This window comes from Sarcophilus harrisii, chromosome 2 (assembly GCF_902635505.1).
Source record: "Sarcophilus harrisii chromosome 2, mSarHar1.11, whole genome shotgun sequence".
In the NCBI taxonomy this organism is placed as follows: domain Eukaryota; kingdom Metazoa; phylum Chordata; class Mammalia; order Dasyuromorphia; family Dasyuridae; genus Sarcophilus; species Sarcophilus harrisii.
The window spans coordinates 250,123,432-250,139,198 of record NC_045427.1 but is presented as its reverse complement, the minus strand read 5'-3'; the positions used below and the strand labels follow the sequence as shown (position 1 = coordinate 250,139,198).

Genomic DNA, 15,767 nt, shown 5'->3' with positions numbered 1-15,767 from the left:
CAGCCTTCAGGGCTATTTCCTTGTCTCAATTTCTCCTCATTCCAATTCATTTCTCCCCCACCCCTACTCTCTATTCTCTCACCTCCATTCTGGTGCCTTCTTTTTGAGATTACACTTCCCTTACCTAGTGTGTAATACACATAGAATCAATAAAAGTGAAGACTTTGGTTTTGTCTCAGTTGCTTAGCCTAGTATTTATTTTTTTTTCATTTTTATATCACCAGAAATGTGTTTTAGCTTTATTATTATTTTACAATTTAGAACTTCTAGGCTTTTCCCCACTTTGTTTTACACCAAGCCACAGATGTAAAAAAAAAATAAAAATAATAGATGGTAGCATTACAAAAGATCTTTGCTTAGCCTAGTATTTAGCCGCAATTAAGCACTTAATGCTTGTCTCTTACCTGGCTAATTGTGATTTGGAGATAGAAGGAACCCGAGAAGTCATTTATGGCAACCCTCTCCTTTATTTTACAACTGAAGAAAGTTAGGTGCATCCGGGTAAAGTTACTAGCCCTAAACAGTGACAGAAGATGAGTGGTTTGTGATATTCCAGAGGACTGGAAATTGAAGCTGAACATGAATCTTAGACTGTCCTGTGTTTAGCCCAGGCACAGGCCACCTATGTAGGCCCAGATCTTTTCTAAAATTCAAATGTCATAAAAATCAATTTGTGATTGAGCTGTAAACCTTCTTTAATTAGGTTGGAGGGGGTGGGGAAGGGAGGGTGTCTGGAAGACTGCTGCTATATTTCATGCCCTAGGGCAAAAAAGGGAAACAGTCTATTTCTTTAATCATCTCCTGGAAAGTTAATTTATTTATTATTCCTTTCAGAGTCTCCACCCTCATTCCTACCTTCCTTCCTAAAGAACACACACACACACACACACACACACACACACACACACACTCATACTTGGCCTAGTGATTGAATGTAGCTCGGTCTCCAAGGAGATGGGCTGGTTCTTGCGTTTGCAGCAGTCATTGGCTGGGGACCTGACGGGCTGGGGCTTAAAACCGTGAGCAAGTGAATTATGTGCAAGTCCTTTCTGACTGGGGCATTCGCAGCTCACGCAGCAGAGCGTAGAGGAGTAGACCGAGGCAGAGAGGAGAATACCACGAGGGAGCCATGGAGAATCCGTGAGTCTGGCCTAGAGGCCCCCTGGGGGACAGGGGAGGAGAAATGGATGTCATGGAGACTTGGGAGGCTGGGTGAATTCATCTAAAGCCTCTGGGGCAGAGAGGGGCCAGGTGAGGAAACAGAGCACTCGGTGCATGGGGAGAGACCGAAGCCTGGCACAGGGCCCTGAAGCCAAAGGGCAGATCCCCGGCAGGCAGTGGGGCTCAGTGCTCCTACTCCTCTCTGGGATGGGGAGGTGGGGGTGGGGAGACGTGGGTCACCGCATTGTGAGGTGAGGCCGGGAGTCAGAGCGCAGGTTTTGGGATGAAGGGAATTTAAACTTGGACTTTCCCTTTCCAAATGAGTCAATTACCATTCGGAACATTTGTAACTTTGCAATTTTGCCGGCTCCCAATTCCCAGACATAGTTATTCACACAGCCTTCCCACCATTACGACCTTGTCTGTTCTGAGATCAGGAGATCACATTTCTAGGAAAGGAAGAAGTGGGCATCCACTTCGTCCAAAGACCGGGGAGCCTGTCTCCTTGTCGGAGGCTCCAGGCTTCTTCTCTGATTTTGATTATCCCTGGGAATAAATCAATAGCAGGAGAAGTTTTTTGGAGGGGAAAGGACCTCTCTGTATTTGAGAATCTGGGGGCCACTAGCAGAAAGATGGAGCCAAGGGCACTGGACTTCCCGGATCAGGAAATGGGTCTTGAGGAACCCCAAAGAAAATTCTTTCTCAGGTGGATGGAGTTGACTTCCGGAGGTGGGGGTAGCAGAGTCTCCTTTCTTTGGCTTTTCTCCCATCCGGTTAATCTGAATGTCTGTACTTCTTTCCTTCCTTTGAGGCTTATTAGCAGGATGCCTTTGTCTTGGAGAAGGAAATGAGAGTTTTGGGTTTGAGGTCCAGAAGTGACTTAGTGATGGTGAATAGAGTATTTGGGATTAAGGCCGGATTTGGTTTGAAAAGATCTGGTTCATATCCTGACTGTTATTTTCTTGCTACCATTGAAACCCTGGGTTCAAGTCACTTAGTTCCTCTGGACCTCAGTTTCCTTAATTAAGACTTTAAATTCACTTCCAACACTGAATTTATAATGATATCATGCAGCCAGAGGCTTTTGGGTGTGGTGACTCCTTCAAACCCCTCCACCCTTTCCTCTTCACCTTTCTTTTTTGAATTATAGATCTTTCTTGTTTTTTTTTTTAATTTTAAATTTTTAAAAATATTATTAGTTTCCTGATTGTCTCTTCCCTGCGCCACTCCCTGACCTCATCTGACCTGTGGGTTTAAGCAATGCTATTGAGCATTTTTACCCTTCTTACCCATTCCTGTATCCTCTGAAGGCTATTGGGACCTAGTCTTCTGGGCTCCACTTTCCTAGCCTCTATGTCTTAAGACAGATAATCCTCTGGAGGCTTTTGGTTGTTGCTGTTGAACACTGGTTCCTCCCTTTTCTTTTTTCACCACTGCACCTTCTATCCTGGCCTGGAGAGAAGCTGAGAGAAAAAACTTAGAATTGAGAGACCAGGCTTCTAAAATGCTACAATCAGCAGGTTACTTCCTAAAATTATAGAGAAAGCTGCTTCTTTGTTGAGTAGTCATAGGAACCTGGATCTAGAGCTTGTAGCAACCTCAGAGCCTATCTCCTCACTTTGTAAAAGAAGAAAATGAAACCTAAATAGCTTAAGTGACTTGACTAGAAATATTTTATTATTATAATTACTTTTTTTGGTGGTAGTGAGGGTGGTCAGTATTTCTTAAGATAACTTTAGCTAAAAGGGATTCCTAGATCCTAGGAAAATGCAAATCTGACTTCTTGGTAATTTTAAGGAAAGGAAGGGAGAAAGAATGGGTGGACACATAAGTGAATTAAAAAAAAATTGTTTAGTGCTTCAAAAAATACTTTTCACATCAATTTACCCTCAACAAACTTCTGTGGGAGTTATGGCAGATATTATTAGGAAGGGTTAGTTACAAGGATAAAATGAGCTTAGAATCAGGAAGACTCATCTTAATGAGCTTAAATCTGGCTTTAGACGTTTCCTAGCTGTATGTTCCAGATAAAGTCACTTAATCCTGTTTGCCTCAGTTTCTTCATCTGCAAAATAAACTGGAGAAGGAAATGGCAAAACAGCATCTCTGCCAAGAAAAACCCCAAATGGGTTCATAAATTTGGACAGATATGACTAAAAAATTATTAACAACAATTGAAATTGAGAGAGAATTTGGGTGATTTTGTTGAAGATCTCTACAAGTAGGAACAGCAACCCTTGTGCTGGTGCTCTTAACCTCTGTAACCTCACTGTGCCTGAGCTTTTTGTCATTTAACAAAAGCTGTGATCTCCAGTGCCAAAATTCTCAATTCTTTTCCCAAGACAAAAGCTATCTTGCTTTGGAACCTCAAAAGAAGATTGAAGGCATAGGTATTCTGAGTAACCAGAGGAGAAAAGAGTTAAGATGATGCCCATCCCTCCTTCTTCCCCTCCCCCTCATTACCCATCTGTTAATGAATAGTTTTCATTGATTACTTTATTTCTAGAATTTCCTGTCTCTTCTCTTTTAGTTTTAGTTGTTTTTTTTCAGTTTACTTAATGAATTTTTTTCTTTTTCCTAGACTCCAGTATGAGGATTATAAGAAAACTGCTGAGTGGCTTTTATCCCATACCAAACATCGACCTGAAATTGCAGTCATCTGTGGTTCTGGATTGGGGGGCTTGGCAAATAAACTGACCCAATCCCAGGCCTTTGACTACAAAGAGATACCTAACTTCCCCCAAAGCACAGGTACTGACAAAGATGATGCTGGCAGAAATGGGCATCAGAGAACTTGGTATGGGAAACTAGGGTGGGAAAAATATAGAGAAAAATGTTTTCATAACTGAAGGCAAATCTTTGTAATCCCAATATTTGCCCTAATATTAAAACTATTGTCTTATGGTCCAAGAAAGCATTAAGAGATGATAAAAATGCCCACTAAAATTACGATTGACCAATTCCAAGTTTTGGCAATGATTTGATAGAACTCATTTTGCCAGGTGGATACCTGGCACATACAGGATATGTGAATATCTTTCATGTTTTATGAGTTATACATGTCTGTATTAGTATATATTTAACTTCTTGCTTATGCAGGTATAACTTATACGTTCCTAAATTCTTTCTTTCCTTTCTACTTCCCTCTGGGCTGGTTCTGCCATTTTCCATATTTCAGTCATAGGGCCTGTAGAGACACAGCTTCTTCATATATCTCTAAAGTTATGTTTAGTATATCCCAAAAGTCTTATTTCAGTATTAAGCTATTAAAGACATGTACTATTACATAGTATATATCACATAGCACATATTACATAAAAAGATATGTATTATTTTAAATTATGTAAACTCTTTTATATTTTATGTATATGTTTATGAAAGCATACAAAGTGATAAATGCAAATATAGGCAGCACATGTATGTATAAGACAGAAACCTGAATTGCCTTCTGACTTAGAGTACTTAGAAATTTGTAACCAGGAGACTTTCTGTAATAAGGAGCAGTAGTCTCTCTCATGTTATCTTTCTGGGAAATGAGAATGAGCTCATTTTGCTTGTCAGTCATCTAAATGGCCAGATTGCCTGGCAAAAAGGTGGAGGTGCAGAAAATTATAATTAGTGAGATAAAAAAAATAGTGTAGTATGTTTTTGGGTTTTATTTTTTTCTTAGATTCTGGAATATGAGGCTTTAATTAAGGAATATTTCTTTTAAAGTAAGAGGAATAAACTCTTTAAAGTAAGAGGAGTCCAGAGAAGTGGTGGGAAAGGAAATAAAAAATATTCAGGAAGGCATAGGAAAAAAGCCCCATAACCAACAGGGAAAGAAGGCCCAGTTCCCTAAGAGACAATGAAATTGTTTCCAATATGCTCCTATAGTCCTTTCTTTGTGAGGATACCACTAATGGTTATCTATCCACTTCTGTCCCATCTGGAGTCTGGCTATCTACTCTTTGTGCTAGTTTTTTAAAATTTCCTCATCCCACTTTAAAAAACAATCTTTTTTTGTGAGCTTAACAATCAAGTGTAGATAAGTTCATGAAAAGGAATTAGAAACTATTTATATGCAATTAAAAAAAAGATGTTAAATTTAACAAATTAGTAACAAAATTGCTCTTATGTCTCCTGTACTTTTTTCCTTTGAAATTTTTTTTAAAGTTTATCGATGCCTTTTTCCTTCCATGTGGATCATTATCCATTAATCTACCTTTTCTTTCAACCCCCATCTTCAAGTAGAAACTCTCCACTGCTACCTCTGATTCTAGTATACTCCATTTCCTAGACTATGTATTATTTCCAGAGAAGTTGGTTGGCCACTCTTTCTGCAAATGACAATTAAGAAACTGATTAATAACAATTTTTATATGAAGTGGGACCAAAAAACTAGTTCTTTGGCCTATCTTCCTCTTAGTAATAGGCCATCTCCGTCCTTCCTTCTTAATCTGATTTGTTCTGATTTGTCCCTTTCTGAATCCCTGAGTCTTCTTGATTGGGAGTCAAGGCAGCTGGATATCTGAGAACCAGTATAAGACTATCTCAGATTCCATAAAGAAAATACCAGAGACATTTCTTTCTATCATAGGGTCTTATTCTAGAAGATGTGGAATAGGTAGGTTATATTTTCATTTTCCCTGAGGATGGCCATAGACCCTGAAAAATCATTCAGTTCTTTTCTCTTCAGAGGCCCAGAAAATGAGAAACAACTCCTGACGAGTTATCCTGGTTCCTTTATCTTTTTTTCATGCAGTACCAGGACATGCCGGGCGGTTGGTATTTGGATACTTAAATGACAAATGCTGTGTGATGATGCAAGGCCGGTTCCACATATATGAAGGTTACCCACTCTGGAAGGTAAGTCTGATGCCTAGACAAAGGTGGCTAATTCCCATAAGAAAAGGGAAGAGATTTCAGTCATTAATACTGATCTGCTTACCTTTCCTTTCCTCCTTAGATATTATCCAGTATCTGGTTTTTAAGCCATGTAATCATCAGTTTCTGCCCCATTGCTTTAGCTAGAGAGATTTGTGGCATATAGATATCAGCATCTAAGCATTGAGAGAATAGTAGACTGAGGCTACTAGGGAGGCTTTGTACCTTTATATCTGGATTTTAGAGGGTCACTGGAAAAGAATGTGTCTGAAGGTAAAGGAAAATGATAAGGTGATAAGATGATTAGACTAATTAAGTATATTATGTCTCTACCCTCTCTTTCCTCTCCCCTCCGTTCTCAGCTGTGACAGCATAATTAACTCTTCTGGATCCTAGTTTCCTCCATATTTGTCAGAGTGGCAAAGAACCTTGGATTTGCAATCAAAAGACTTAAGGTTTAACTTTTAGCTGTGCTATTGTGTGTGAACTTGGATGAATCAATTAACTATGAAGATGCTAGACAAAATTATCTTTAAGGTTCTTTCTAGCCATTCTTTTCTTCTTTCTCATGCCATCTTGTTTATGAGGGTGTTATGGGCCAGAATTCTGTACTTAAAACAAGGATTTTTACAAGGTGCTAACAAGGTGGAATTGATAAAGACAATGGTTATCTTAGTTTAGCATGGTGATTAATAGTTCTCTTGTTCAGTACATGTACTTAGTATTTAATATAGTTCCACAAGATTCACACCTACAATGATGTAATTATAATAGAGTATATAACAGCCAGCAGGGACTGAGAGCCTGATTCATTCATTTCATCTCACACCACTGTGGTGGCTGGCCTCCTGCACTTCCCCCAGTGAGATCAAGGCCTCTCTGAAAGGCTCTCCAGAAAGCTGCCCGGCCAAGGAGACAATAAATAATTTGGACTTTGGACTTTAACACCTGGCTATTCTTGTGGTGATTACTCTATTGAAACAAAGGCTGGTCCAGAGACCTCCAGAAAACCAAACAGAACATTACATTTTGGCATCTCAACGTGGGACTAAGGACCTACATCTGTGACCCAAAAATTAGGGTGAGTACAAAAATAGACAAGAAGGAAACTTTGTTAAGGGCTAAAGTAGTGTTTCATCTGACATGGGACAAATGTTTAGAAAACTGCCTTCTTTTCCACCTCAAGGAAAATGTGTTGAAAACTTAGTTAAACTTATTAAAAAAACAAAGTTTGATTGTAACTTGGATGCAGATTATTGAACTTTTCGAAATATTAAAATACATATCTCCTTGGTTCTCTAAGGAAAAAGAATTAGTTCCATATGAGTGGAAATTAGTAGGAGAGCAACTATGTGAATTACAATGATAATGGTCCTAATTCGATTCCTAAAGAAACCTTTTATACCTATAACTTAATACCATTGGCTTTAAGGAATTATATAAGTATTAGAATAAGAAAAAAAGAATAGAAGAGGGAGGATACTGATAAATTAGGTGAAAAGCATAAAGAATTAGACAAGAATGGAGTTAAGTCCAGGGCTGATGAAATTAAGGTGTGTGGTGCTTCACAGCAGGAGCCATTAGGGCATTCCCCATCTCATGACCCTCCCCCCTCAATTAACCCTTCATGGGTGGAAAGAGAAGGAGGAGGGAAAGGAGCAGTGACACCATTAGCACCACCTCTAAAGTAGCTTATGACACAATTACAAAAGGCACTAGTTAAAGCTAAAAAAGGACAGGATATATTTGATTTGATAAATGCATACCCTGTGACTGAAGAATTTGATTTTTCAGGTCAAGAAAGAAGAAGATACACTCTTTTTGATCTGGAAAAAGTCAAGAGTTACACTCTTTATGGGGCTACATCATCTTATGTTAAGATGGTATTAGAGAATTTGGCTTATGAAATTTTAACCCCTTGTGATTGGAAATCTATAGTAAGGACATGCTTAGAACCTGGACAAAACTTGTGGCTTTCGGAGTATAGTGAACTATGCAGAATACAAGTCCAATGAAGTAGTCAAACTGGAGTTAATATACAAATCACCTTTGACCAATTAGCAGGTAAAGGTCAGAATACAGATACTTTAGTACAGATTAATTACCCTTTGATAGCACATGAGCAAATTGCTGCTGCTGCTGCTATACAAGCATGGGGCTCCCTCCCAGGAAGACAAGATAGAGGAGAAGCCTTCACGAAACTAGAGCAAGGTCCAAATGAACCTTCTGCTAATTTTGTGGGGATGTTTGCATATGAACAATTGGTGAAAATGCTGCAATAGGAATAATGATCAAACAACTTGCTAGAGAAAATGTTAATAAGGTTTGTAGAAGAATAATGTTGGGATTACACAAAAATGCTCCTTTAGAGGAGATCATAAGATGCTGTGCCACAGTGGTCACAAATGCCTTTTATACCCAGACTATGATGCAGAACATGGGAAGGCAGGGTCCCTTTTGGCAAGGGACTTCCAGAGAGACTCATCAATGCTTTCAGTGTGGTAAAGTAGGGCATCTGAAAGCTCAGTGTAAGCATAGAGATAGAGTGAGAAAACAGGATGGTAGAACAGGACCCAAAACCCCATGTCCAAAATGCAACAGGAGCTTTCACTGGGCCTCAGAATGTAGATTGACCCAGGAAAATGAGAGGCGGGGCCCAGCTCTAAGACCTCAGACTAATAAAAACAAGTGGGGCATGATGGCAGCTGAGGTTATACCCAGATAGTCTTTAGAAGTTCAGGACTCTGATATGATCAATCAGCAGAGAAGCAATCAGATAGAAGAAAGGGATTACAATTGGGGAGAATACAGGCTTTTAACCCAATAGAAGAACAGTATCCAATTTGAGCAGCTCCAATATAATCACCAGGTGATATGGAGAGATCCAATAAGTGGTGAATGGAAGGGACCAGATAAGTTAACTGCTTGGGGGAAAGGGTTTGTTTGCATCTCTACAGACAGAGAAGGAATCAGATGGATGCCAATGAGCTGTATTTGCCTTGTCCATTGGAGAAAGACAGTAAAAGAGAAAAACCTCGAAACAAAGGAGAAGACCTAAGAAACATCTGACACTGAAAGAGCATGACTGATAATGAGACTGTTACAGAACTTCAAAACCAGCAGGAACCATTGGATTCCCTGACACATGAAGTAATGGATAATAGATTGGTTTTGAACTATTTCTAGGACTTATGGACATGTATAATTCCTCATGTTGATTCATGTTGTTTGTTATGTAATACCTCCCATGTTAATGGATTTATGTATACCTGTTTCAAGTAAGATCCTTCAGAAACCCACTAATCTGGTTTGATTACCCATTTCCCTTTGGTGTTTTCATCTCCCTTCCTGAGATGTCAGGGAGGGCGTGATCACCTTCTTTTATAGTGTTTTCACCCCTTTTTTCTGAGAAGTCAGAGAAGGTGTGATCACCTCCTTTTTTGGGGTTCTCACCTCCCTAAGAAGTCAGGGAGGGTGTGACCACCTATGTTCTAAAACAAAAGAAAGTGGGAGATATTATGGATCAGAACTTTGTATTTACCACAAACAAGGATTCTTACAAGGTGCTAACTTAGTGGAATTGATAAAGACAATGGTTATGTAGTTTAGCATGGTGACTAATAGTTCTCTAGTTCAGTACATGTACTTAGTATTTAATATAGTTCCACAAGATTCACACCTACAATGATGTAATTATAATAGAGTATGTAACAGCCAGCAGGGACTGAGAGCCAGATTCATTCACTTCATCTCACACCACTGTGGTGGCTGGCCTCCTACATTTCCCCCAGTGAGACCAAGGCCTCTCTGAAAGGCTCTCCAGAAAGCTGCCCAGCCTCAGGCAGAGACAATAAAGAATTTGGACTTTGGACTTTTAACACCTGCCTATTCTTGTGGTGATTACTCTACTGAAAGGAAGCCTGGTCCAGAGACCTCCAGATAACCAACAAGAATACTACATGAGGGCTTTTGTTGATTGGTGAATTCCTAGATGCTTGACAGTTATCCTTTTGATTCTTCAGGTAGCATTCCCTGTGAGAGTTTTCCGACTTATGAATGTACACACTTTAATTGTCACCAATGCTGCTGGTGGGCTGAACCCTGAATATCAAGTTGGGGATGTTATGTTGATCCGAGATCATATCAACTTGGCAGGCCTCAGTGGTCAAAATCCACTCAGAGGCCCCAATGATGAGAGGTATGTGGACTTCATTCATAGGGGATGGAGCTAATATGATTCTCTGCACTTGGTGATTATAGGAGGATTTCCTCTATCTAAGAGGAGTTGACTGTCCTCATTCTTTGTTTCAGGTTTGGAGAAAGGTTTCCTCCCATGTCTGATGCCTATGACCGGATTCTGAGACAACAGGCCCATTGTATATGGAAAGAAATGGAACAGGAACGACCATTGCAGGAAGGAACCTATGTTGTAGTGGGAGGACCCAACTTTGAAACCATTGCAGAGTGCCGCTTTCTGCAGAAACTAGGAGCTGATGCTGTTGGTAAGAAGGGGAAACCTTGCAGAATTAGGGCTTAGAGGCCTAGGAAAGAGATGGGAATTAACAATCCTGAAGAATTTAAAGGGGATTAGACCAAACTTTAAAGGATTAAATTTAGATTAATGATTTTTAGGAAAACAACCTTTTGTATTCCTTTAACCTTTTCTACTTAACTAAATTTTGAGTATTAAAGTCAGTGCTAATGATTTGTACTGGTTTAATGTCTACTCTCCTAACTGTTAAGTGAGAAGAAAGCCAAATTTATCACAGAACCTTTTGGAGGATTAAATCAAGTAAGAGACTTGTTCAAACTGAGACTATAGTCAGTCACTCCTACTAATTGGAGGAAAACCAATAGATAAATAAGAAGGGAGTAAGCATTTATAGTGCCTTCATTGTGCCAGATGCTGTGCTAAACAATTTACTAATATCTCATTTGGTCCCTAAAATAACATCCTGAAAAGTAGGTGCTATTATGATCCCCATTTTATAGTTGAACAAATTGAGGCCAATAGAGGTAAAATGATTTGTCTGGGGTTATACAGCCAATAAGTTTCTGAGACTGAATTTTTGAACTCAGATCTTCCTGATTCCAGTACTATAATATTGCTCTGTAGATAGATGAAAACTTTAAGACCTTACCATGTGTCTGGCACTGTGCCCTGGAACTCACATCCTTCTTTAAAATTTTTATGTGGAGTCAGAGACCTTGAGTTAAAAATGTCAGTTCTGTTTACCATTTGTATGTGACTTTGGCCAAGTTTCTTCTTTGGGTCTTAATTTCCCTATCTGTAAAATAAAGGGCAAGGAAAAGATTGTAGAGTTTACTTAAAAGCTGGGGTCAACCATTTTATAATAAGAATTCCAAACTCTGGCAGAGAACTTTCTTCTTTTAAACTATATAAAAAAAATCCCAAGCAAATCCATTGAGACAATCCCTTTATTTCAAGGGGCTTTGCCAGATAGTTTGATTGTTCTAATATTTCTCCACTCCATTATGATCTATCCTGGAGAGTGCTGGATGATAAGTTTGAGCTGGTCTGAGATGAATGATATAGGGGTCATTCTAAAGGTAGTCTTGATGTCAGTTCCCTTTTTTTTTCCCACATCAGGCATGAGCACAGTGCCAGAGGTGATAGTGGCCAGGCACTGTGGCCTTCGAGTCTTTGGATTCTCCCTCATCACAAATAAATCAGTAATGGACTATGAAAACCAGGAGACTGCCAATCATGAAGAAGTACTAGTGGCTGGGCGCCTGGCTGCCAAGAAGTTGGAGCAACTTGTCTGTCTGCTTGTGGAAAACATGCAGGCGCCATCTGAGAAGACTTTTTGACCCACAGACTGCCTGGCCTCCTCGGTTCCCTGCTGTCCACTTGGCATTCCAGACAGTGATCGACTTTACTCCCTTGCTTGAGCCATTTAGCTTTCTGCCTTGAGGTTGTGGTAGAAAAGTGAGAAGTGTTGGTATTCTGTCTCCTTGGAATATCTACTTATCCTTTCAGATCCTTCCTAATGGTACCTAATTCTCTTTTATTCCATTAGTCTCTTCCCTACCATGGAAAACTGGATCATTCCATTGTACTCCTATCCCTAGCTAGCATCCTTCATTCCATCTCCAGTGGACTCATCTAGGAATTAAGCTAAGGCTGCTGCTAATGTTTTGAAAAGACTACTCGTACATTCCCGAGTCTTCTGCCATCTCATGATTTCCGAGGCCCTTTGTGGTCCAGACCAGTTTGTGTTACAAACTTAGTACTATGTGGGAATAAAAAGATAGACAGAAATGTTTCTGCCTTTCTGTTGAAGACTTGACAGGGTGGGAAACAAGAGTTTTAGGTTGTGAGAATATATCTGTAAATATGATGATGACAAAAGGTATACAGACTTCTTAGACAATAAAGAATGGATGTTTCTCTAGTTGTATATTAGTAAATTATGCTTAGGACCTTCAACAAGTACACAGGGAGCAGTGTTTTCTTTAACTTAGACTGTTTTAATTCAATTCACTTAGACACATATTAAGTACCACTGTGTGCAGGGAACTGTTAGGATAAATAATAGATAATTTCTCACTGTCAAAGGGCATTTGTGGTAGGGGAATATGAGATGTAAATGCACAATAGGACATAGAATAATATTTTAGAGTCAGGAAAGAATTTGGAGTTAACTCATTTACAAATGAGGAAACAAAAGGAGAAATTCTGTCATATAGCCAGTTAGCCTACCAGCTGTAGAAAACCACAAGAACACATACAAAGATATAGGAAAAATTCAAGGACCAGTAAATTATCTCCCTTCTTAGGGTTTCTTAAGGACAATTGTATGGATAAGGTTAAAAAGTTTTTAATGCCTGGCCAAAGAATCTGAGTCCCAGTCTATAAAAAATGAGAAATTATTGCAAATTTTTAGCAAGAGAGAGAGTGAGCACCGTAGTGAGCCTAATACATTAAGAAGCTGTCTAGTAGCACTCTAAATTAGGACAGAAATAGAGACAAGTCCGAGGTCAGTTTAAAAGATGGACAGTAATCCAATTGAAATGCAACAGGCATGAACTTAGCTGGTGACAGTACTGATACATTTAAGAGATGATTGGAAGTAAAATCCATAAGATTTGGCAACAGATTTGGGAGGGTTAGGAAGAATCTAGAATGATCCTCAATATCCTGGCCTTGGGAAAGTTGAAAAATAATGGTATTGTTAAATAGAAATTACAAAGATAGAATGGTGAATTTTATGGGGAAAAAGGGATGAGTTGTTGAGTTTGACTTGGTCTATGATGTCTAGTTGCAGCTATGCAGTAGCAGATATAGATAGAAATGTAGACCTGGAGCTTAGGAGAAGTCGGAACAAAAGATAGATCTGTGAATCACTGACATAGAGGTTTATAGTTCTGGGAGTAGATAATGGAGATACAGGGGCTGAGAGTGGGGAAGGAAGAGTTTTTCCTTTTAGGTGACAGGAAGAGGATGGAGACCCAGTAACCAAAGTGTAAAACAAGTGTCAAAGGGGTCAGATTTTTCACAAAGGCAAGAAAGGATGAGAACAAGAAAGTTCCATTGGTTTGGCAATTAAGAGGTCATTGGCAATTTCAGAGAATAATTTCCCAAGAGTGATGTAACAGTTAGTCAGATTATAGGGGGTTGGATAAGCAAGTAGTCAGGACTTAACCTTTTAACTTAATTCAACTAAGGAATTAGGGGTTCTCTTATATATGGCATTTTAGCTATGGATGAAACAAAGGAAGTAATTGTTTTCTGTTTTCCTGATAGCCAAAATGTTATACCAAGGTAAAACTCTGAAACTGATCTGGCACCCTTCTACTTTTCAGCAGGATTTCCCTAACTCCTGATGGCTTTTGCTCCCAGAGAAATTAGTGGTCTTATGATACCTTATGGCAGGCTGGAACCTCTATTCTTGTTCTGGTTCCTAGCCAGTGCCCTGTGCTCTTACCCTTTTCTATCTAGCTATTAACAAAAGGAAAGAGTGGTTTTATTTCTATATCAGGATGTCTGACTTTCTTACTTAACTGTTCTCAGCCTATGCAATATTGTGATATTTCATGGTTAGCACCACCCCACCACCAAAATAGTTGCTTCATAAAATTTTCCATTAGCATCTGCTTTTTCTCTCTGCCAGAACAGACAGAAATTATGGTTTGAGACTACCTACTGAATTTTTCTCTTCTGGATAAGCATCTAACTATAATTTCTTTATATTAATTAGAGAAAAGGCTCAACTTCAGGGTACCTGTTAGGATGAGTGCATTTGACCCAAAAGTGTCTAGTGCCTTTTTCAGGACCAAATATAACTTAATTATTAGCAAGTGTGTAGAAAGTAATAATAGGCCATGAGAGTTGCAGTGTTTGGGAAGACAAATTCAAATAAAAGCTTACTGGTATCCTAACTACAAAGCTCAGCTAGAGGAGGACATGCACTCTACTGGGAGTGTGTTGAGTTCTTTATGGGGTAAAGTGGCTACCTAATTTCATTTTCATTTGAAAGAAATTGAGTCATTTTGTGGTGTCCTAACATTAGTTAGCAACAAGAAGGCAAAGAGAAAAATTAATCCTGGGAGAAACTTGTAGCCAAACTCCATATGCCTTTATTCTTATCATTCCCTTTCCCTGAAGTGTTCTGGGAAACAATTCTTTTCCCTTTTACCACCTGAAAGAGATAGTAACTCTTCAAGAGGGCTTACCTAAAACTCCATTAAAATTATAGTTCTTTGGTTTTTGAATAGCCCTTTGTACTTGTCCTAATGTTTTTATATATTCTATTTTACATGATAGTTCTGGATATTCATCATATTGTCAGTTTGTATATTTTACATCTCCCCTACGTGATTGTAAAGCTCTATGAGAATAATATTATGCCTTAATTGCATTTTTATTTAATTAAATCACCTAATTTAGTAAGTCTTAATGTTTTTATATATTTATAGTTCTGGATATTCATCATATTATCAATTTGTATGTTTCACATCTCCCCCACATGGTTGTAAACTCTATGAGAATAATAACTATGCCTTAATTGCATTTTTAAAATTGCATTAATCACCTAATTTATATTTAATAAATGGATGAATGGAATGAATGAAAACAACTATAAGTAATGCAAATATATAATAGTGCTTTATGGGGCTTTGTACAAAGAGCTTTTCTTACACCAATCAATAAATTGTTTGCATTTTTTCATGGCTTTTTTTTTTTTTGCATAAAACTTTATCTTAAGTAGTAGTGGTGCTTTTAAAGGAATTGGGAAGACAAACTGTACACATGAAATAATTTACACATTTCCAAAGCAGTTTATCTAATGGGAAATAATATTGCACAAATTATAGTTTGTATGCAGATGGGACTTGGTATGAAATGTAGTGATCACAGATTAATGGATAAACAAAAAGATGAAATTAGTCTGGGAATGCTTCCTAAAAGTTAGTTCTAATTAGCTAACATATGTATAGCACTATAAGGTTTGCCCAGAGCCCTGTTTATCTTCTCATTTGATTCTCACAACGATCTTGTGAGGTAGGTACTATTATACCCATTTTACAGATGAGGACAATGAGACTGACAGGCTAAGTGATGTGCTTAGGGTAGCTCAACTATCTGTTAAGAGTTCAGCGATAACCTCAGTTCTTATTCTAAATCTAGCACTCTATTCATGATGTCACTTAATTCACCAGATCACAGATATACCTCTCTAATAGAATACAGAAGGCTCTTTGGGGGTAGGTAATGT

The 15,767-nt window shown here is 38.6% G+C and overlaps 1 protein-coding gene across 1 annotated transcript; it reads left to right on the top strand.

Annotated features, from left to right (window-relative positions):
- Window positions 1-934: 934 nt before the first annotated feature.
- On the top strand, window positions 935-15,215 carry PNP (purine nucleoside phosphorylase). The gene is made up of 6 exons (XM_031952005.1): window positions 935-1,140; window positions 3,743-3,912; window positions 5,906-6,009; window positions 10,050-10,225; window positions 10,339-10,529; window positions 11,639-15,215. The coding sequence occupies exons 1-6, from the start codon at window positions 1,130-1,132 to the stop codon at window positions 11,857-11,859; spliced, it is 873 nt and encodes a 290-aa protein (XP_031807865.1). The 5' UTR covers window positions 935-1,129; the 3' UTR covers window positions 11,860-15,215.
- Window positions 15,216-15,767: the final 552 nt, after the last annotated feature.

Bases quoted from the DNA above. Each gene is read 5' to 3' on its own strand.
- PNP (XM_031952005.1), top strand. The intron at 3,913-5,905 runs GTACTGACAAAG...TTTTTCATGCAG, and splicing joins TAACTTCCCCCAAAGCACAG to TACCAGGACATGCCGGGCGG. The intron at 10,530-11,638 runs GTAAGAAGGGGA...TTCCCACATCAG, and splicing joins ACTAGGAGCTGATGCTGTTG to GCATGAGCACAGTGCCAGAG.